At 38.0% G+C, this 22,953-nt stretch overlaps 1 protein-coding gene and 1 long non-coding RNA gene across 3 annotated transcripts in view; both read left to right on the top strand.

Moving 5' to 3' along the window:
* Nucleotides 1–22,953, top strand: part of LOC117989048 (metabotropic glycine receptor) — a 281,440-nt gene that overhangs the window by 105,456 nt on the left and 153,031 nt on the right. The window contains exon 1 of one of the 2 annotated variants that reach the window (XM_069505317.1): nucleotides 7,305–7,516. The exons of the other annotated variant lie outside the window; for it this stretch is intronic. Coding sequence (XP_069361418.1) covers nucleotides 7,327–7,516 — 190 coding nt within the window. The 5' untranslated portion in view covers nucleotides 7,305–7,326. Of the gene's footprint in view, nucleotides 1–7,304; nucleotides 7,517–22,953 lie in introns of those variants that run through there. 2 annotated transcript variants of the gene reach the window in all.
* Nucleotides 3,754–4,386, top strand: LOC138404297 (uncharacterized). The gene is made up of 2 exons (XR_011238303.1): nucleotides 3,754–3,993; nucleotides 4,234–4,386. It is a non-coding gene; the product is annotated as an uncharacterized lncRNA (long non-coding RNA).

Genomic DNA, 22,953 nt, shown 5'->3' on the forward strand with positions numbered 1-22,953 from the left:
AATAATTAATTTAATCTAAAATGAGTTCTTATCTGAGAGATAAAATTTTGTCGACCACTGACACAATCGAGAACACTGGTAATTGTGATCTTATAAGTAACTAGCTGATGCCCGCGACTTCGTCCGCGTGGAATTAGGTTTTTTTAAAAACCCCGTGGGAACTTTTATTTTTCAGGACAAAAAGTAGCTTATGTCACTTTTCAGGTCTTTATCTGTACCCATGCAAAAAGTCACGTCAATACGTTTGCGTTGCGTTTACGTTGCGACGTGATTGAAGGACAAACCAACAAACAAACAAACCAATAAATAAACACACTTTCGCATTTATAATAAGGGTACTGACTAGCTGAAGCCCGTGACTTCGTTCGCGTGGATATAGGTTTTTTTAAATCCCGTGGTAAAATCTTTTTGATTTTCCGTGGGAACTCTATTTTTTGAAAATAAAATATAGCCTACTAGGTCACGCCCGCAACTTCGTCCGCGTGGATTTAGATTTTAACAATCCCGTGGGAGCTCTTTGGTTTTCTGGGATCAAACGTCTATGTCACTCTCCAGGTCTTTGACTTTACCCATGCAAAAAATCAGGTTAATCCGTTGCTCCGTTGCGACGTGATTGAAGGACAAACCAACAAACCAATAAGCCAACAAACCAACAAACAAACTCAGTTTCACATTTTACAATAAGTGTAGGTACTGATGTTACTCAGGAATAATGTAGCTGTCTACTGGTGAAATAATTTTCAAAATCGGTTCAGTAGTTCCAGAGATTACCCTCTACAAACCAACTTACAAACTTAAAAATATAAGTATAGACATATAATTAATAAAAACATCGATAACTTCTAATTGGGCATCACAACTCTACTGCTCCAGAATGTTTACGTGACTCTATTTAATACGAACAGAAGATCTATGGTTAGGGGATTCCCTGTAATATGTACTCAAAATATTATGAAAGTAACAGCCAAGTATGGGTAACTTTAGAAACGCGATTAATGTTGTCAATCAATGGATATAAAATAGGATTCCAACTTTAAAAAAAAACAGTCAAGTGAGAGTTGGACTCGCATACAAAGGGTTCCGTACCATCGCATCCGCACAAGAAATCTCAAACCAGTAAAATAAAAAGACAGCGCCATGTTGATGTGATTCATTCATGATTTTTTTCTTATGGGGTAGGTACAGAACCCTAAAAATTTCGTTTTCGTCAAGTTCTTTAGTTTTACGGCAACATTTTCTCGCAAGCGCGGCAAGCGCGGCAAGCGCTACCTAGATTACAAATTATAGACCATGATTTGTTTTTCTGAACCTTTCGTAGGAAATAGTTTTCAATCAGATGAATCGTTCACGAGTTATAGATCGACCGAAAAGAGTAAAAAAATTAAATGAGGGCGCCATTTTCGTTCTTTTGGCAACACCATGTACTGCAACTGCCACACAATATGACAGTTTGTTCCGGCGCTTCTTTTGCTTGTTCTCAGGTGGAAGAAGCGCCGGTATAACCAGCTCTTAGCTTTAAGTTGTGATGTGTGGCACAGTTGTATAAATAAACGTCTTTTCTTTCTTTCTTCTTTTCTTTCAACCAAAACCATATTAATATTTGATATTTTTAAATTATTAAAAATACTGAATAATCCTATATCGTAATAAAAGTAAAATTGTATTTATAACAAAACTTGTGTAAACTATCAAATTGTGTCAAAATCCATAATATTCAAAACTTTTACACTGACATGCATTGGTGAATTGCATGGATATTGAAACATCTTACAAATTAACCTAAAGGACCTATGCACAATTCATTAATTTCTGGAGTGATACTAGAGCTAAATATAAAGATATAATGTCATTAAAAGGGCTACATACTGGAAATGTAGGTATAACATTTATATAATGTCTTCAAATACGGTCAATAGTTGGTGAGCTTGATATTCGACTAAAAAGCGTATTATAAACTTTATAATTCACTTCATGAGCGCTTTTGATAATCGTCTTGTTGGTAATCTTGCTGTTATTTGGTATTTTTCGTACAAAAAACTCGTGAATTGCTAAAACCCAAAATATTTTTAAATCAACAAAATATTTTGTATCTTTGGCAGCACTGACATTAATTTTAGGGTTGCTCTTTAAAAACATTTTAGTTCTAAAATATTTAATTTCTATTCTAAACAGTCGCACTGTGCAAGTTACAATGACAATTTCATTTCTAAAGTTACCCATTTTCACTAAAGCGCTTGGAGAGTAGAGACCATAGTCACACTCATATTGTAGAGAGTAGAGACTGCATAGAGACTGCTTAAATAAAGAGAGACTGACCGTAGAATGTTTTCGCGATGTTTTAAGAGCAATATCTATGGATGGAAATTCCCTGTATTTTGCACTCTTGGAAAATTACGTAGGCAGGGCAGCTCATCTATTTTTAAAAGAGCTATTTATGAGACTTAAAAAATAATCGATGTTACTTTTAATCGATTAAGTATTTTGCATAACATAAAAATCGATTATTGTAGAAAAATCGTTGTCTTTTAAATACTTAATCGATTATTTTGGTAGGGGCCGCTATTTTGAAATAAACTAAATACTAGAATATTGAAACCTTTTAATATTCCATTTTATCCCATCTATCTATCTTCCATCTTTAAGTTACTTATTTTGAAATTAAGTTATCTTTTTTGCAAATAACAATTTGCATAAAAATATCACTTAATTTTTAACAAACAAACAAACGCTGTCTTCTTTTTCTTCTTCGCTCTAGGCTGGTTTCCGCACTTAAACGTTTCCGTCTGTTTAGCGTGAGGTTTGTCTTATTACCAGGCAATGATTTTCTTCTAATATCATTGTTACCAGGTGTTATAATGTTTATTAATTATAAGCCGGCTAAAACTCACACTTTGTCACTATATATAATAATAAAAAACCGGCCAAGTGCGAGTCAGGCTCGCGCAACGAGAGTTCCGTCCTACAGTCGTATTTTTTCGACATTTTGCACAATAATTCAAAAACTATAAACTATAATAAAATAAATAAAAATCTGTTTTAGAATGCACAGGTGAAGCCCTTTCATAATATGATACGCCACTTGATATAGTTATCTTACTTCGAAAATTGAAAATACTAATGACCTACCTACCTGCCAAATTTCATGATTCTAGGTCAACGGGAAGTAGGTACCCTGTAGGTTTCTTGTCAGACCGACATACAGACAGACAACAAAGTGATCCTACGGAGAGAATTTTTTAAAAATAATTCTGAAGAATTGACTGTTAGGCGGTACGAAGTTCGCCGGGGCAGCTAGTAAAGAATAATAATAATCGATGTTACTCACAATCGTTTAAGAATTTTTCGCAAAATAAAAATCGATTATTCTTGAAAAATCGTTGCCTTTTATTTAATCGATTTTTATTTTAGTCGATTATTTTCGCTCTAGAATTTATGCGCGACTCTATAGAAATGTGATATTTTACTCGGTATTTCCCCTTAGTAGGTAGGTACCTACGTATGCCTACTTCCCCGTAATTTGTGTTTGTGATGAAGTTAGATAGGCATGCAACTCGATGACGTAACCTTGTTGTTATGCTATACCTAGTCCGCGACAGGTCAAGATGACAATCGCGGTATGAGGAGGGGGGACAACCCGCACACCCGCACGTCACCCACGCTCGCCCGCACCGGGTCAGCACGGGTGTTCCTTCCCCGATTGCCATCTCGACCTGTCGCTTACTATAGGTATATTTTAATACCTACTATCAATGATATTAGAAGAAAATAGGTAGATACGTTATACGCGGACCGCAAGTGGCACGTTAAAACTAAGCTAATTAGCAAACCTGAGCTCAGTCGCCCGCTGTCGTCGCGCTATCGATGACGTCGTTGATAGTAATGTGTATTTTGTTTTCGTCTCCCAAAACAACCGAAAATGCCGTCGTGTGTGATGAGATTCTGCACAAACTACACAAGCAAGGTTTCCAAAAGTCAAGGAATCACATTTCATTCGTAAGTAAAACTATTTCTTTTATATAATTCGTATTTTTCACTTATTTAACAATAACAAACTCGTGCACGTTCGTGTAAAATGCAACTCATTGCAATTTGTACCTTATGTCACATGCCATAAGTACGTATCAAGTTATCGTTGTACGTATTTTAAAGTTTCCGATCAAAGAATATAAAATAAACAGATAGGTCTCTTCTGAGTATTGACAATTCAAATAGTGTGCATATTTCCTGTTTTAGGGAAGGATAAATTAACTATGGTCTAACATCTTTTTACGGTCCACTGCTGGGTCTCTTCATACAATGAGGGAATTTTGGCTATGGGTATGTAGATTGTGTAATAGTAAATATTTTCAAAAATAAAAAATATTTTCATTTCACATTTTATTCCTTTACCTACCTTCCCGCGGCTTCGTCCGCGTAAAATTTAGTAATTTTATTTCGACTTCTTTTCCATGTATGGGAGCCCCCTTTATTTAATTTAATTTAATTTTTATTATTTTTATTATAGCGGCAATAGAAATACATTCTGTGAAAATTTCAACTGTCTACCTATTACGGCTTACGAGATACAGCCCGCTGACAGATGGACGTACAGACAGCGGAGGCTTAGTAATAGGGTCCCGTTGGCACCCCTTGGGCACGGAACCCTAAAAACGAGCGGAACCGCGGGAAAAAGCTAGTTCGTAATATATTAAATACCACAGTATAAGGTTTTTATTTTACTATACAACTACAGTGTAGGCATAAATCGGCATTAGCCGAAAAGACTTTACTGTTTTTTTTTTCTTTGGAGTTTCTAGTTTACCGTCTCGTCCCGTCTCTTTTACGCTCGCATTATTAGGCATATATCCGTCCTTCTTCCACTCTTCTGTGCAGGACGAGGTAGTGCAAAATATAACCGTCTCTTTTTCGTGCGCAACTGAAGCTGATGTTATTAGTTCACCGTCCTTTACTCTCTGTTGTGTGAGGTTAAAATACTATCTATGCGTTTATGTGTGTTGAGTCTTTCGGCGCTGACGCAGCGTGCCATTAATAAACATCGAATTTGATATAAGTAACCTATCTACCTCTTTTTCTTCTAATATCATTGCCTACTATGGATAGAGCTCTCCTAATAAACTACTTGAAGCAAATACCTACTTATTGCTATCTCACTTCCACCACAGAATAATATAATAGTACCAACGTACTTCCACTAACAAATTAGAGCAAAAGATCGGATCCCAGTGATATCCGACCTCTCGCTCTCGCTCGGCAGTTCAAGTGAGATAGCGTACTTATAAGTAACTAATAAGTAGTTACTTGGTTCAAGTAGAAGGTACCTACCATATCTATCCATAGCATTTTTTCACAGTAGTTTGTGTTCTATCTATACTAATCTATACCTACTCTATTTTCTTCTAATCTTCGATAGGTCGAGATGGCAATCGGGGAGGGAACGCCCCGCACACGAACATAGCCCCGCGCCCAGCGCTAACCCGAGTGCGGGATAGCGCAAGTGACGTGCTGATCTGCGGGGCGTCCTCCTGCCTCATACCCCGATTGCCATCTTGATCTATTGCATATGGTATACATCATCATGATCAACCCATCGCCGACTCACTACAGAGCACGGGTTTTGGCCACAGTCTACGACGCTGGCCATGTGCGGATTGGTAGACTTCTCACACCTTTGATAACAATCTGGAGAACTCTCAGGCATGCAGGTTTCCTCACGATGTTTTGCTTCACCGTTAAAGTAAGTGATATTTAATTACTTAAAACGCACATAGGTACCTAACTCCGAAAAATTAGAGATGCGTGCCGGGGATCGAACTCTCGACCTCCGATTAGAAAGCGGACGTCTTAGCCACTAGGCTATCACAGCTTGCTATCATGACGAATAATAATTATGAATTACTGAGATTTAGATGACGCCCGCGACTTCGTCCGCGTGGATTTAGGTTTTTAAAAATCCTGTGGGAACTCTTCAATCTTCCGGGATAAAAATTAGCCTATGTCACTCTCCAGGTCTTTAACTATATCCATGCTAAAAATCACGTCAATCGGTTGCTCCGTTGCGTCGTGATTGAAGGACAAACCAACAAACAAACACACATTCGCATTTATAATAAGGGTACTAATAATAGTACTAACGTATCGTATATCTTCTTTTTCTCGTATACTTACCTACTGGTACGATCTTTCCCTGCCTATGTATATTTCAATAGTACATATGTCCTTCCCCGGGATGCAAGCTATTCCTGTACCAAATTTCGTCAAAATCGGTTGAACGGTTGAGCCGTGAAAATCTAGCAGACAGACAGACAACCAGACAGACAGACAGGACACACTTTCGCATTTATAATATTAGTATGGAAGTATGGATTTTATAAGTAGGTATTAGGTATACAGATTTAAAACATCAAATTCGACTTCGCGGGCTCTGAAAAGTAGAAGAAAACTACGCGGAAAAGTTTAGAATGGCATCAAATTATTACGCTTCAGGAAGTATGGGAATTGCTTTAACTTTATTTTTACCTGTAGATGACGGATTAAAAAAATCCAGTTCGAACTTTACAAAAGTTCGGAAAAATTTCATTTTCCGGCCGGTAGTCCAGTAAATAGAGCATTTAACCTCGCGATCCAATTTCATTTTTTTTAGGTTAAGGGTCACTTACTGACCATAAAATCACAAAATGCTGACAGATCCAGGTGGAGCTTCGATCGCAATCTTGAAGGAAAGTTTTTGGCTGATATCTCGAAAACTATCCACTTTATAGGGCAAAAATTATGTGGACCATTATTCTAGAAAATAAAATTTCGCAACTTTTGTTTCCTGTAAGCTTTTTTGTAAAACTTTTTACCGATTTTATGAACCGGTTTTTCCAATATTTTAAAAGTTATCGGTCGAAATAGAAAAACCTAAACGGCTTCGATCAGAAATAAGTAGGTACCTGTTATTTTTGATTTTGCTTTAGATTTTGATGAAATTAGGTAGGTACAGAGATATTATACTTGTAGCTTTAGCATCCCGGGAAAGGACATAAGCTGCTTTCGATTTCGGAAAATTAAAGCGTTCTTAAAAAAATAAAATCGCAAAGACGCAATCGCGGGCATTATAATTCTGTGCACTCCTATTATAATAATGTGAAAGTGGCCTGAAATTCCCACGGGAGCGAAACTGCGGGCTGGCGCTAGTAAATTCTAGAGGTACTTTTGTTTCAGTCCGGTTTTCACACCCACATTAGATTTTCAAACTGAAAAGTCACGGAAAACTTCAGGGTCCGAAAAACTTCAGTTTCACTTCAGTAGTGGTCGAATCGCGGTGGCGTACGCACGTGACGTACCATGCGGACGCTAGTGCTCATATATTTCGCGACTTTAGTGCATTGTGATTTCAGAAGTGATGTGAAACACCTGAGGCATGCCAGGACCTTGATCAGGCATGGGCGGTCCAGGGTGCACTTCAGTCGGATGCACACGAGACCCAGGGATCTCGTCGCGCAAGTTATAGAAGCTGAGACGAGTAGTGAACTAGGTAAAGACATAAGTTTAAGATTTCTTAGAATGTGTTTAATTTTAAGGCGAAATATTACGATCATATATAAGAAAATAATCTATGAAATGATTATTTATTATTACTTAATTATTTCCTTATATTATTTAAATATACATATAAAAACACTTTTTTACATACAAGAAAATACAGTTACATAGTAACTACATCCTTACCAGAAGAATACGGTTAAAGAGATCTTTATTCTCACTTAGAATATAGAATTCACTTGCATGAGAACTTAAATAATGAAGTATGTAAAAAAAATATATTAAAATAAAAATTAAAAAATACAAACAATATTATATTAAAAAATAGACATAAATTATTATTTATTAAGAATATGTACACAAAATAGACGGTAGAGACCACTAAAGCGGTTTCTAACTCTATCAGGCAACTCACAATAAAGGATATTAGGTATATTGCTGAGAAATGAGAAATTGCACTTTACTACAAAAGGTATTCTAATATTATATTATCAAAAGAACCTATTACAAAAATTAATATAATGCTAATTATGATCATAAACAGTCAATGATTATTGAGCATGCATCCAATGTTGGACATAGATCTCTCTCTAGCTCTAGGTAAGGGCCAGATAAGATTTAAAAAAACTTTTACAAGTACTTTTGAATCGTCAAATGCATTTACCACTGGTTCGGGATGCCTTTAATGGAAGAATCAGCAAGAAACTCGGCGGTTGCTCATTTTAAAGATTTGATATACAATATTATGCCACACGCATTACTGGAACGAGCTGCAGATCAAATCCACGCAATGTTATCATTTAAGTACATAATCTTCGAGTGTGTAATATGCTAAGATAAAATAATCTGAGGATTATAATAACAAAATTTAATGTAATTACTCGTAGGTACACAATAATTAACTTTGAAGCCAGAATTTAATTTTAATTTTCAAGCATCATTATCAAATTTCAGAAGCTAATTAATATTTTAATATTTCATAGAAATAAATGCCCTACCAAAACTTAGCCGAAAAAAAAAAATAGCTATATTTACTTAATACTTAATTATTATTGTAAACTAGCTGATGCCCACGACTTCATCCGCGTGGATTTAGGTTTCCGAAAATCCTATGGGAACTCTTTAATTTTCCGGAATAAAAAGTAGCCTATGTCACCCTCCAGATCTTTGACTAGGTAAACCCACACAAAAAAACACGTCGATCCGTTGCTCCGTTGCGATGTGATTGAAGGACAAACCAACAAACAAACACACTTTCGCTTTTACAATAGGGGTAGTGAGTTGATATTAGGGGTAGTGATAAATAAACATTAGGTGTTGAATCGATCTAATTAATTTTGAAATAGGTAGGTAATTACTAGCTACATACTTGTAAGTTGTATCAGTGATATATTATATTGCGTGTAGAAATAGAAACAGAAGGATTTTTAGAAATAAACTTTTATGAATGCTTTTGAATCGTCATATTAATATTATGTATTTATAGCACAACCACAAGATTTGCGTTTAGGACTAATTAATCTAGAACCTTCGTCTAATCAAAACCTACGCAACGATTATTATAGTAATATCAGATATCCTTTTCATTACAAAAGGTAAATAAAATCAAGATTTCGTAGAAAAGCTTCATAATTTTTTTTAATAAGAATTATTATACTCCAACTAAGCGTTAAGCTTGTGCTAGGAGAAGGTACCTACGACGGGCAACAGGTGGGATTTGAACCGGCAACCTTTCAGAATTCAGTCCGCTCCTTTAATCGTTGAGCTATTGAGGATTTATTTTAAATACAAAAAAGTCAGCGACAAAATTAAGTAACACAAAGTAACTTACGTTTTATTAATTTTCAAGGATCATTTTCCGTATCAAAGACGCTCATGAAATATTTGCTTCGGAAAATCGCAGCCTTTCTTAAAAGCTTGAGAAAAAAAGGTCTTCGTTTTGAGACCGTTTTTATGTCGCTTTCAATGGAATAATTAATTTTCCCTTTGCGTGTTTCTTATAGGGGGGCTGATGTTTTCAATCGCAAAATAATGCTTAACTGAGAATGAATTTGATGTTTTGACGTTTTTAGGGTTCCGTACCTACCTCAAAAAAAACCCTTATAGGATCACTTTGTTGTCTGTCTGTCTATCTGTCTGTCTGTTCATCTGTCGAGTCTGTCAAGAAAATCGATAGGGTAACTTCCCGTTGACCTAGAATCATGATATTTGGCAGGTAGGTACGTCTCATAGCACAAGTAAAGGTAAAAACCGGCCAAGTGCGAGTCAGGCTCGTGCACCGAGGGTTCCGTACTACAGTCGTCTTTTTTCGACATTTTTGCATGATAAATCAAAAACTATGATTCTACTTTTTCTGAATCGCTGAATGTGTTGCTGATCGCAAATCTCGAGAACAGCTGAACCGATTTCACTAATTCTTTTTTTATAATATTCCTTGAAGTACGAGGATGGTTCTTACGGAGAAGAAAATTTAAAAAATTGTAAGTATTAAAATAAATAAATAAATGTGTGTTAAGTTTTTATTTCTTGTCTAAATACAATAATTTCAAATTTATTAAATAAACTATTAATAAACTTAAATCTAAAAAAAACAACATTAAATTAAAACTAAAATAAATTAAATTAAATCTAAAACCTCATCGAGACGACCGCAGCGAGGCATTGTACCCAAGATGCTGGCAGCATTACCCCTTTGGATGGCCAAACTAATTCTTTGACCAAGGTAGCTGCCAGCTCTCGGGTCCCCGGTTGACTCGATAACTCTTTTCGCAATTTCTTCAAAAAGAGCTCGAGCCCCCGGGCCCCACGGCCCCAAGGTCTCCACACCAAAAGGCACGAATACGAAGCTCCCATCGAGGTTTTCATATTTGCGCCTCTTGGCCTGTTCGGCGCTGATGGCCGCTGCACCCGCCATAGAGGAGGTCGCCTGAATGTGGGATGCAGCTAAAGTGTCTACACAAGTTGCATCCCAAACAAGCGACCTGCCCATCTTCCACGGTACGAGCGTCATACCATCAGGTCTCTTGCCATCGCTACGTGCCAAACCAATAGGTTCTAGTACAGCTGGCACATGGGCGGTGGCAAGGGACCTCCGGATGATGTCGTTAAGGGTACTATGGCGGGAGAAGCGTCCAGCACTTCTCGAACAGGAGAGCCCATGGTGGCCGAAGGCGTCAACGCAGTCACCGCAGTGGCAACGGTGAGGCTGGTTTATTGTGGCGCCAAGCCTAAGACCAATGAGAACAGAAAGTGTCGTATGGTCTAACATAGTGCCCAGGTTGGCAGAGGGAAATAAATATATTAAAGAATCGACTGTTAGGCGGTACGAAGTTCGCCGGGGCAGCTAGTTGATATTACTTAACTTTATTTTGACGTTTACAAAGACCAGCGGAATAGAACAACAAAAGACAATTATTTAAAAAAAATAACACCGGCTTGAATCCTAAAATAACCCATTTGTTTTCCTTTTCAAAGAGAAAACGTAGCAAATAAATACTGAGCTCCTTACCAGACATGACAATACGACATGAAAAACCAATAAAATAATATGGCTGACATGTACGATACAATGTACAACCCGATTAGGTATATGGGTTCTGACATCTAAATAAATCTTGTGATAGGTACAACTAACCGGCTCGTTGGAATGCTTGGAGCACCGCAGAGACTCTTTCTCTTTGCGTGTTCTATCGCCTCTATATTGGGGAGTGCTCCGAAGAGTTGTTTGATCTCATTCCAGCCTCCTTTTTAACCGACTTCAAAAAAAGGAGGAGGTTCTCAATTCGTTTTTTTTTTTTTTTATGTATGTTCCCCGATTACTCGAAGACGCCTGGACCGATTTTGAAAATTCTTTTTTTGTTTGAAAGGGTATAGTTCAAAGTTGGTCCCATTTAAATTTGGTGAAGATCTGATGAACATCTTCGAAGATAGATACTGGAACTCCTCAACGGATAAGAGTAAATTGCTCGCGATCAGTGTAACAGCTTAGTAAACAGTAGATTTTAAACCAGTCATAGCATAATTCCATGGGGCCACTAAAAATTGTGAAATAAAAAAATTTTACAAAAAAAATAAAAACCGACTTCGATACACAAACACTAAAAATTGAAAAATAATTTAATTTATTACCGAATATATTATGTATACAAGAGTTAATATAGTTCCATAATAATATTTTTTGGGGTCGGTGCCAATGAGGTGCCATTGTGGAGTCTCATAAAAATATGAAGTCTAGACGATTCGCGCAGCTAAAGCTAATTGGCACCGGCACCAAGCGGTCCCTCGCAAGTTGGCGACGACGCTACGGCGCGTAGCGGAGACGAGAAGAGATGTGAGCTGCATGCAGTGAGCGGCGTCAATTCTTCAGACTCTGCTTCTTCTTCAAGTAAAAGAAGATACAGTTTTTGTAATAGTGAGACTGAGACGCGTGCCTTTCGTGTCAGTACCCGTAGTACAAGATTTTACGTCTCACCAAACCAAACCAAATTCGAGAGTCGAAATACTTCCGCGTTACAGTAAACTGGACCTAAACAGCCTTGAATTGAAGTCAAATATTCAATGCCACTGATTTTAATTTCGCAATGTTTCCGCTTGGAGCGCTGGCTGTAGAAGTGTAGACAAACTTGAGCTTTAAAACAAGGCGGTTAAGATCCAGTTTACTGTAACGCGGAAGTATTTCGACTCTCGAATTTGGTTTGGTTTAGTGAGACGTAAAATCTTGTACTACGGGTACTGATGGCGCTAAACTGTGCGTTCAACTCGGCATTCAACGTTCGCCGCACGCAGATCAGTTTCGCTCTAGCCAGCAGACATCTCCGCTCTAGCCAGTACGCATCTCCACACAGCTTCAGTGGATACACCCTTGCTGAAAAACATCTATTCTCGTCTCCGCTTCATACATCCGCTCTGGTGGAGTCCGGGCCTCAAAAGCAACTCAAAACTAATCCATACTAATATTATAAATGCGAAAGTGTGTCTGTCTGTCCGTCTGCTAGCCTTTCACGGCCCATCCGTTCAACCAATTTTGACGAAATCTGGTACAGCAATAGCTTGCATGCCGGGGAAGGACATGGCTACTTTTTATCCCGGAAAATTAAAGAGTTCCCCCGGAGTTTTAAAAACCTAAATCCACGCGGACGAAGTCGCCGCGCATCAGTTAGTTTTTAACCGACTTCATAACATAAAAGTATCTTACATTAAAGAATTCCTCAACGAAAATCTAAATATTAAGCGGAATAGCGCAGGATATTAAATGAAATTCGAAGTATCCACGTGAATTGAACAATTAACCTCTACAGTGTGAACCTTGAAGTAATTGAGGTTTGAATAGGTACCTATCTATATCTGTTGAAGCGAACGGAACGTTTAAACTTCAGTTCCAATAATGACCAAAGTTTAGCTCTCAAAGTTCTTCTACTTTTCCTTAACTGGACCGAATTTGCATATTATTATAAATCAAGTATTTAATACAACAAAGGAAGAAAACGTATTTTCTTCCACTTGCTCGTAATTCGCAACTTTACTGAAGAAAGGTTTTCACTACAGAGGACTGCTATCGGGTCTTTCACAGCCTAGAGAAACTCATCGGTGGTGACAGCTCTAAATTAAATTTAAAACTGTCAAACTGTATCTGTGCTTTTCTAAATGCAATAGTAAGAAGAGGATGCAAATACTCTAAAATTTAGGTGTGCACAGAATTAGTACCAAGGTATTCAAAACTTTCCAAATTAGCTTGTTACTCGTCGTGTATATCACATTCTTGTTTCGCACAAACTCATAAAGGCTTCGGAATTATTCGGAGTATTTCTTTTACCTCCTTTAATATGCGGAATATATTAAGGGAGGAGGTGTACGTTTAATATAGAACCATGCCTCAAATACCGATAAAGAACAGAGTTCATTTCGTAACATTGATAGGTGTACGTTGGTAAAATATTAAACGCCCACCCTGAAACGGCTATTAAATCGTTCTACAGTCAGGATGTACTTTGGAAAAAGTAGGCGCATACGATTTTCATGTCGCGAAATAAGACAAAAATTTGACACTTTTAATTTTTTTAAATATTCATGGCGGCCATTTTGAAATTTTCTTTTGTTGTTGTAGCCTGCAAAAATCTATTAAAACATGCTCCTGAAAAAAGCATATTACACAATTGAAGATTATCTAAATGATAAAAGAGCGTGGATTTGACCTGCAGCTCGTTCCAGCAACGCACAAGATTGCAAATACTATTTTATACATGGCATAATCTTGTACCTATATCAAATATTTGAAAAGAGCAAACGCCGAGTTTCTTGATGGTTCTTCTCGGTAGGAAAGGCATTCCGAACCAGTGGTAGATGCATCCGACTATTCGTAAGTACTTGTAAAAGTTTATTCGAATAAAAAAGATTTTTATTTTATTTTTTAATTTTTTGTAGCGGCAATAGAAATACAGATTCTGTGAAAATTTCGACTCTCTACCTACATATTACGGCTTAGGAGATACAGCCCGCTGATAGACCGACGAACGGACGGACGGACAGCGGCGAGTTAGTAATAGGCTCCCGTTGGCATCCTTCGGATACGGAACCCTGAAAAGCTTTTAAAACTTTACAAAAAAGTCAATGCTGGTCAGAGAACGTCAGTTTTCTTCGATTTACTAGACTAGGCTTTTTTATTTTTTTTATTGTAAAGGCACACAAAACAGGTTGTAAGTAAACAATAGATTAGGATCTAAGCAACTACCCCTAACATATTGTGTTGTATAAACCATTGATGTGTATAAACATAGAATTTGTAAAATGTAGAATAAAGAAATTGACAATTATTATTATATCAGTAGGTACCTACCCATATTATATAAATGCTAAAGTGTGTTTGTTTGTTGGTGTGTTGGTTTGTTGATTTATTGGTTTGTTAGTTTGTCCTTCAATCACTTCGCAACGGAGCAACCGATTGACGTGATTTTTGCATGGGTGTAGTTAAAGACCTGGAGAGTGACATAGGCTACTTTTTATTCCGGAAAATCTAAGAGTTCCCGTGGGATTTTTAAAAACCTAAATCCACGCGGACGAAGTCGCGGGCATCAGCTGCTAGTAAAATATATAAAGTGGTTTAGGTACATAGTTAGTAGTAGTACTTTGAAGTCAACTAAGAAAAAATAGATTATTGAAATCCAGTTTGACTTGAATTTCATGTCGCCGAAGTGGCAGGAAAAATGCTAGTAAAGTTATAAATAAGAAAAATCAGTACCTAATAAAGATTTTATTTTATTGAAAGGGAAAAGGGTCCACCCGCCCCTTCTGTCGGGGAGAGGCACTTGCTCTAAGGGACTGCGACATAAGTTCATTAGAAGAACATTTTCTTTTATATCATACCCACTTGATCTCGGTTACCCGCGAAATCGTTCACATTGCATTTCTTTTTCGCCAAGGAATAATAAACGAGATGGACAAAATTTTCCCCAGGCTGAACAATAATATCATCATCATCATCATCATGATCAACCCATCACCGGCTCACTACAGAGCACAGGTCTCCTCTCAGAGTGAGAAAGGTTTTGGCCATATTTTATAATTTTTAGTGTTTCACCTACACTTGAATTATAAAATATAGTAAAAAGCAAGTATGTCATTTCTCGTTCAAAGAGCTGCATTGTAATATGGGCCTTTGAAAGTAGTTTCGATAACTGCAAAAAGATGTCGCTACTAGATGGCAGAAACAGTCGCTTCAGTACTGAGTGAGCATACACATTACCAATTTCTTCACTGGCAGTAAGCGGGCTGTAGCTTAGTGGTTAGAGCGTCGGGCGCGATCCCAGGAGACGCGTTCGCAATTTTTGATGTGTATTTAAAATTGTTTTGGCCATAGTCTACCACGCTGGCCAAGTGCGGATTGGCAGAATTCACACACCTTTGAGAACATTATGGAGAACTCTCAGGCGTGCAGGTTTCCTCACGATGTTTTCCTTCACCGTTAAAGCAAGTGATATTTCAATTCCGAAAAGTTAGAGGTGCGTGCCCGGGATCGAACCCCCGACCTTCGATTGGAAGGCGGACGTCCTAACCACTAGGCTACCATAGCTACAACAATAATATAAAGGTGTTATAATAAATTCAAATGAAATATACAAATATTCATACTTCCAAAAACGAATACTGACGAAACGATAGTATTGATGATTACTGATATTATCATACTACAAAAAAAACCGCGAAAAAATATACTAAATCTTGTAAAAGTTTTTCGATATATTACAAATAAAAAATCTGACTGACGCTAGAGGTCAACGAATGTTACGTAAGTAGGCCACTCGGAGTCAATGCCGCGTTGTAGGCGGGGCATTGACCCTAGTTTTGCACGCTATACATTGCAGGTTTGAAAAATAGTAAATCACTAAAACTACAAAATGCGGCAAATGGTTATTGGTATTGGATTGTGTTTAGGTAGTATGACAATAACGCTAAGTTTTTGGTAGAGTTCTGGTTACACCCTGTATATGTAGATAGAGTAGAATAGAATAGAAATGTATTGAAGAGGAGAAATGACATAGGGGAGTTTCAATTCCCCCAATACAAAGAATTTAATTTCTAGAAATCCTCACTAGCAATTTATTCTCACAACAACGGGTGGACAAAATGGCGCCTTTAAAATAGATATCCCACTAAATTTGCAGCTGCTAGTTCCAGTCAGACAGTTTTAATGGAGTGTAAACAATCGGTAAAAAGTCGTGCTAGCCTAATGGTTGAGATGTCCGCCTCCAAATCGGGGGTCCGGGGTCTCGATCCCGGACATGCACTTCTAACTTTTCGCAGTTATGTGGTTCTAATCAATAGGGTATTACTCTAGACTGTAGTAATAAAATAAGTTTTTGTATAATGGTAGTTTATGGGGCTAGAATTCATTATTAAAGAGAATAATTTAAAACAAAAACATGGTTTTTATTTATGACAGATAGACAGACAACAAAGTGATCCTGTAAGGGTTCCGTTTTTCCTTCCGAGGTACGGAACCCTAAAAAAACCTAAACCTGCTAGTTTTTTAGGGTTTCGTACCTCAAAAGGAAAAACGGAACCCTTATAGGATCACTTTGTTGTCTGTCTGTCTGTCTGTCTGTCAAGAAACCTACAGGGTGCTTCCCGTTGACCTAGAATCATGAAATATGGCAGGTAGGTTGGTCTACTGGAAAAATCTGAAAACCGTGAATTAAGGCTAACATCACACAATAAAATTGAAATTGTGGTCATGAACTACTATTAGTAATTTCAATTTTCGAAGTAAGATAACTATATCAAGTGGGGTATCATATGAAAGGTCTTCACCTGTGCATTCTAAAACAGATTTTTATTTATTTTTATCTATGTATCATAGTTTTTGCATTATCCTGCAAAATGTCGAAAAAATACGACTGCAGTACGGAACCCTCGGTGCGCGAGTCTGACTCGCACTTGGCCGGTTTTTTATTGTTACATCATACAACACTTTCCTACGTATCGTTACATACTTGCAATGCAAATGGATTAACTTTTTGTATGAAGCGCGTGTAAAATTTGTATGCGTCAACTGAGCGGTAACAACGACCAATTTAAATACATTTGCAGTTCACAATAAATCGCTTTTAATGGCTCTTAGTTTCATACGCGCCAGCTCTGTCGATGGGTCGCAATCAAATGACTCTTTGGGGATTAAAGCTAAACCGATACAAAAACCGGCCAAGTGCGAGCGTACTTGATATAGTTATCTTACTTGGAAAATTGAATATACTAATTATTCGTTCATGACCAGAATTTAATTTTTTTTGTGTGATGTAACCACAAATTCACGGTTTTCAGATTTTTCCCCGAATGTCAGCTATAAGACCTACCTACCTGCCAAATTTCATGATTCTAGGTCAACGAGAGGTACCCTGTAGGTTTCTTGACAGACAGACAGACAGACAACAAAGTGATCCTATAAGGGTTCCAATTTTCCTTTTGAGGTACGGAACCCTAAAAACCGGCCAAGTGCGAGTCAGACTCGCGCATCAAGTGTTCCGTACTACAGTAGTATTTTTTTGACATTTTGCACAATAAATCAAAAACTATTATGTGTAAAAATAAATAAAAAGTGATCCTATAAGGGTACCTTTTTGCATTTTGAGGTACGGAACCCAAGTCACTTTCCGTAAAAAATCGCTGTGAATCATGATGACGAATTTGCTAATTGTTAGAACAGTTAATGTTAGATAGATAGGTATTAGATATGTTAAGTATATTGGAGTAGAAAGTTCTTTCATTTTCAGTTTATTCAGCTAACTAGTGAAATTGGAGTTACCTTGTTAGGACTTCTCGAATGTCGGACGAGCATCGCTAATAAAAAGTTAGTTTGGTAAAGTGCAATTTTATGCTGTACCTAGTTTATACAGGTCGTTACTTGTAACCAGAACGATGGCAAAAACGAAGACAGGTACTGATGCTTGAAGAGTGCCCTGCCTGGGAGCCCGAGCGGTGCACCCTGGTCGGCTGCAGGGAGAGACTTGTCACCAGCGGCAATGCTGGAAGACAATGAAGCATGGCGGGCAGTGGTCTCCTTCTGTGAAACAGTAATGTTCATGAAGGAGGCCGCCGAGCGGGTTCGCGAGAATAGAATAGAATAGAATAGAATGTTTTTTTATTCATGTAAACTTTTTAAAACTGCTTATGAATAGTCAGGTTTATTTTACCACTGGTTCGGAATGCCGTTCCTACCGAGAAGAACCAGCAAGAAACTCGGCGGTTGCTCTTTTTAATTTTTCAATTTACAATGTTATTATACCGTACTATACAAGCCATTGCAGCCCCGTGCATTGCTGGAGCGAGTCAAATCCAAGCTTTTTTATCGTTTACATAGTCTGCGACTGTATAATATGCTTTTTTTAGGAGCATACTTTTAACACATTTTTTAAACTTGTGTAAAGGCAAGTCTAAAATTGCTTGTGGAATTTTATTATAAAATATTACACTCATTCCCACAAATGACTTTCGCACCTTCCAGAGGCGGAGCGCAGGAGTAGCTAGCTTATTTTTGTTTCTAGTTTGCCTATCATGGAGATCACTGATTTTTTTGTAACTGTGAATGCGCGCTGATCCTGCTCGAAGGCGGAAATATCAGGGCGGCGTTGATCAACGTCCTGATCAGTTAAACCCATAGTCCCAGGCGCTAGGACTTAGAAGTCGCGAGTGGCTGCACTTTCTCGAGGATATGTCCAACGGGCGTCGCGCGAGAGAGGCAGCGGCGTACGTTCTTTAGAGTTCCCGGAGCCTCTCAATAACGCGCTGAGGAGGGCCACCGAGGGGGTTTTAGTGGGTAGAAATCCCACATAACCCGATTGGGTATCTTAAGAAGATTTCCCCCTCGAAAAAAAAAAAAAAAAGGTGATAGTACTGATGATTACTGATATGATACCACCAATAAATACATGGAAAAAATCTTACATTTTGTAAAAGTTCACGATATATCTATATATATAAAAGGAAAAGGTGACTGACTGACTGACTGACTGATCTATCAACGCACAGCTCAAACTACTGGACGGATCGGGCTGAAATTTGGCATGCAGATAGCTATTATGACGTAGGCATCCGCTAAGAAAGGATTTTTGAAAATTCAACTCCTAAGGGGGTCAAATAGGGTTTTGAAATTTTGTAGTCCACGCGGACGAAGTCGCGAGCATAAGCTAGTTGCAAATAAAACGTCTAATTAACGCTAGAGGTCAACGAACGTTGCGTAAGTAGGCCACCGCCTACGACGCGGCATTGACCTGAGTTTAGCACGCTATGCATTGCGGGTTTGAAAAATACTAAATCACTAAAACTACGAAACGAAGCAAACTGTTATTGTTATTGTATTATGTTTAACAATAAACACTAAGTTTTTGCTAGCGTAACCTGTATTATAAGGTCACTAGCTGATGCCCGCGACTTCGTCCGCGTGGATTTAGGTTTTAAAAATCCCGTGGGAACTCTTTGATTTTCTGGGATAAAAAGTAGCCTATGTCACTTTCCAGGTATTTATGTATACCCATGCAAAAAATCACGTCAATCCGTTGCACCATTTCGACGTGATTGAAGGACAAACCAACAAACCAACAAATAAACACACTTTCACATTTATAATAAGTGTACTGATTTGTAAAAATGATTCTATGAGTCAACTGTCATGTCAAAGGTTCGGTTCACTTTTAAAATAAGGACTAAAATCGTACCTTTGACTTGAAATTTGACACAAAAAGTTAAAATGGCGTGTGAGGAGTTATTTATTACGGACTACATTTTACTTGGAAGCTGTGGTAGCCTAGTGGTTAGGACGTCCGCCTTCCAATCGGAGGTCGGGGGTTCGATCCCGGGCACGCACCTCTAAGTTTTCGGAGTTAAAATATCACTTGCTTTAACGGTGAAGAAAAACATCGTGATAAAACCTGCATGCCTGAGAATTCTCCATAATGTTCTCAAAGGTGTGTGAAGTCTGCCAATCCGCACTTAGCCAGCGTGGTAGACTATGGCTAAAACCCTTCTCACTCTGAGAGGAGACCCGTTCTCTGTAGTGAGCCGGCGATGGGTTGATCATGATGATGATGATGACATTTTACTTGATGCCTGCGACTTCGTCCGCGTCGATTTAGGTTTTTAGAAATCCCGTGGAATTTTTTTTTGATTTTCGACATTTTTCTACTAGCATTGGTACTAGGACTTAGGTAGAGTTGAAATTTTCACAGAATGTGTCTATTTCTTTTGCCGCTATGAACAAATACCTGATAAAAATGGCCGCCATGAAAATTAAAAAAGTGTTAGGTATTTCTTGTACGATGGTACGGAACCCTTCGTGTGCGAGTCCGACTCGCACTTCACCGGTTTTTTGTAGGTACCTCTGTAATAAATCACAGATTTGTTTAGAATAGAATAGAATAGAATGTTTTTTTATTCATGTAAACTTTTTAAAAGTGCTTATGAATAGTCAGGTAGTTTTAATTTACCACTGGTTCGGAATGCCGTTCCTACCGAGAAGAACCAGCAAGAAACTCGGCAGTTGCTCTTTTTAATTCTTTAATAAATCTTTGCAAGTTCGGTAACACAAGGGTGGGAATCGAACCCCGGATATCTTGTAGGCCGTTTGGGTACATCTCTATAATCGGATTTCTCGGGAACTGCCAGCTGCGGTCCTCTAACAAAGTCCCCCTGAAAAAGGTTCGGAGCCTTATTTAAGCCGACTTTAAAGGGGTATTCAATGTGGTAGGTAGTAGGTAGGTACCTTTATTAAAAATACTACAATAGATCGTATTACCACGTATTACCACAGAGTAAGGATTTTGAATACCCGGTTGAGTTTGTTTTGGGCTCTTCTCAGACTTGGGCGCGTTTGGAACCGACCGACAGTTCCGTAAATAGGTCACTTGGAGTCAATGTCGCGTCGTAGGTGGGGCATTGACCCGAGTTTATCACGCTATACATTGCGGATTTGAAAAATACTAAATCAATAACAAAATAAGGCAAATGGTTATTGGGATAGTGTATAGGTAGTAAAACAATAACGCTAACATTTTGCTTGCACGTATTACCACAGAGTAAGGATTTTGAATTGGTTTTGGTTGAGTTTGTTGTGGGCTCTTCTCAGACTTGGGCGCGTTTGGAACCCTCGTAGTTTTAAGTTTATGTAATTAATTATTATCACTACATCATTATCTTACAAATCCAACAAATGACAATCAAAAGTGTAATACCTACTTTGAATAAATGATTTGATTTTAGTTTTGACTAGCTTGTGCTTGCGACTTCGTTCGCGTGGATCACATTTTCAAATCTCCATTTGACCCACTTGCAGTTTTGTCTGTGCGTTGATATATAAGTCAGTCAGTCAGGAATTTGAATTTAATATGTATTTAAAAGCGAAATACCACTCACTCCCTCACGTCAGGTTTTGAGGACCCCACCCACACGTGGGGGGTCCAAGGTTGTATGAAAGTTCTATGTTTTGAAGTTAGACGTGAAAATCTATATTTAGGTTATTAGCCTTTTGCAGCTGGCAAATTTTTGATCTCATGAAAAACCAGTAATTTTACGCGGAAGAAGTCGCAGGGCAACTGCTAGTATGTATATACGAGTATGTACGGAACCCTTAAACAGTTTAAGGCAATGCATATCCAATATCGCGCACGTACGGGAAGGAACGAGCGAGCCAAAAGGAAGTAATATCGTGGCAAGTAGCCAGGTGCTGACTGCTGTCGCCGAAATGTATTCCTTTGGCGTTGCTGCGCCGAGGAATTCCGTTTCAAATTATTTATCAACCCTTATACTGGAGGGATATATAATATACGTTATTCCGGAATTTAATTCGATTATGATTTCTTGAGTTGGTGAAATGAAATGTTTTATTTTATGTAGGCTTTTTTTAGAGTTCTGTACCTCAAAAGGAAAAATTAGAACCGTTACAAGATCACTTTGTTGTCAGTCTGCCGGTCGGTCTATCTGTCGTGTCTGTCAAGAAAACCTACTTATAGGGTACTTCCCGTTGACCTAGAACCATGAAAGATAGGTAGGTAGGTGGGTCTTATAGCACAAGTAAAGGAATAAATCCGAAAACCGTGAATTTGTGGTTACATCACAATTTTTTTATTTTTATTTTTATTCAGATACAAGTTAGCCCTTGACTGCAATCTCACCTGGTGGTAAGTGATGATGCAGTCTAAGATGATAGCGGGCTAACCTGGAAGGGGTATGGCAGTTTTTATTAAACCCATACCCCTTTGGTTTCTACACGGCATCGTACCGGAACGCTAAATCGCTTGGCGGCACGGCTTTGCCGGTAGGGTGGTAACTAGCCACGGCCAAAGCCCCCCACCAGACAAAAAAATTGAAATGTGTTTGTAATTTTTTTTTACTTTTTTAAATTTTCAAAGGGGTGGCATATGAAAGGGCTTTACCTGTACATTCTACAACAGATTTATTTTTATTTTTAAGTTTTTGATTTATCGTGCAAAATGTCGAAAAAAATACGAAACCCTCGGTGCGCGAGCCTGACTCGCACTTGTCCGTTTTTTTTAATGCTGACTTTAATGTGACGTATTTTAACGTGATTAATTTTGACTTAAATAACAAAAAGCATGACACGCACCGCACTACATTTTGATAAATTACTGAAGCGTTTATTAATTCCATTACCTTTACTAAATTAGGTAATTCTAATTCTAATTTAGATTTATTTACATGACGGGCAGAGTACATTGTAATAAAATATTACAGTGATGTTTAATTTTTTTTAAAGAATATTAGCCATGTTAAATGACTAATATTCCCCTTTCCTCTCTAACTAAGCGTAAAGGCTTGGTCAGGAGTAGGTACGAAAATAGTGCAACGGGCGGGTTTGAACCGTCGACCTTTAGGTTTTCAGTCCGCGCCTTTACCGGTTGAGCTATTGAGGCTCTGAATTCGATTGCC

The sequence above is a fragment of the Maniola hyperantus genome, chromosome 2, assembly GCF_902806685.2.
Source record: "Maniola hyperantus chromosome 2, iAphHyp1.2, whole genome shotgun sequence".
Classification (NCBI taxonomy): domain Eukaryota; kingdom Metazoa; phylum Arthropoda; class Insecta; order Lepidoptera; family Nymphalidae; genus Maniola; species Maniola hyperantus.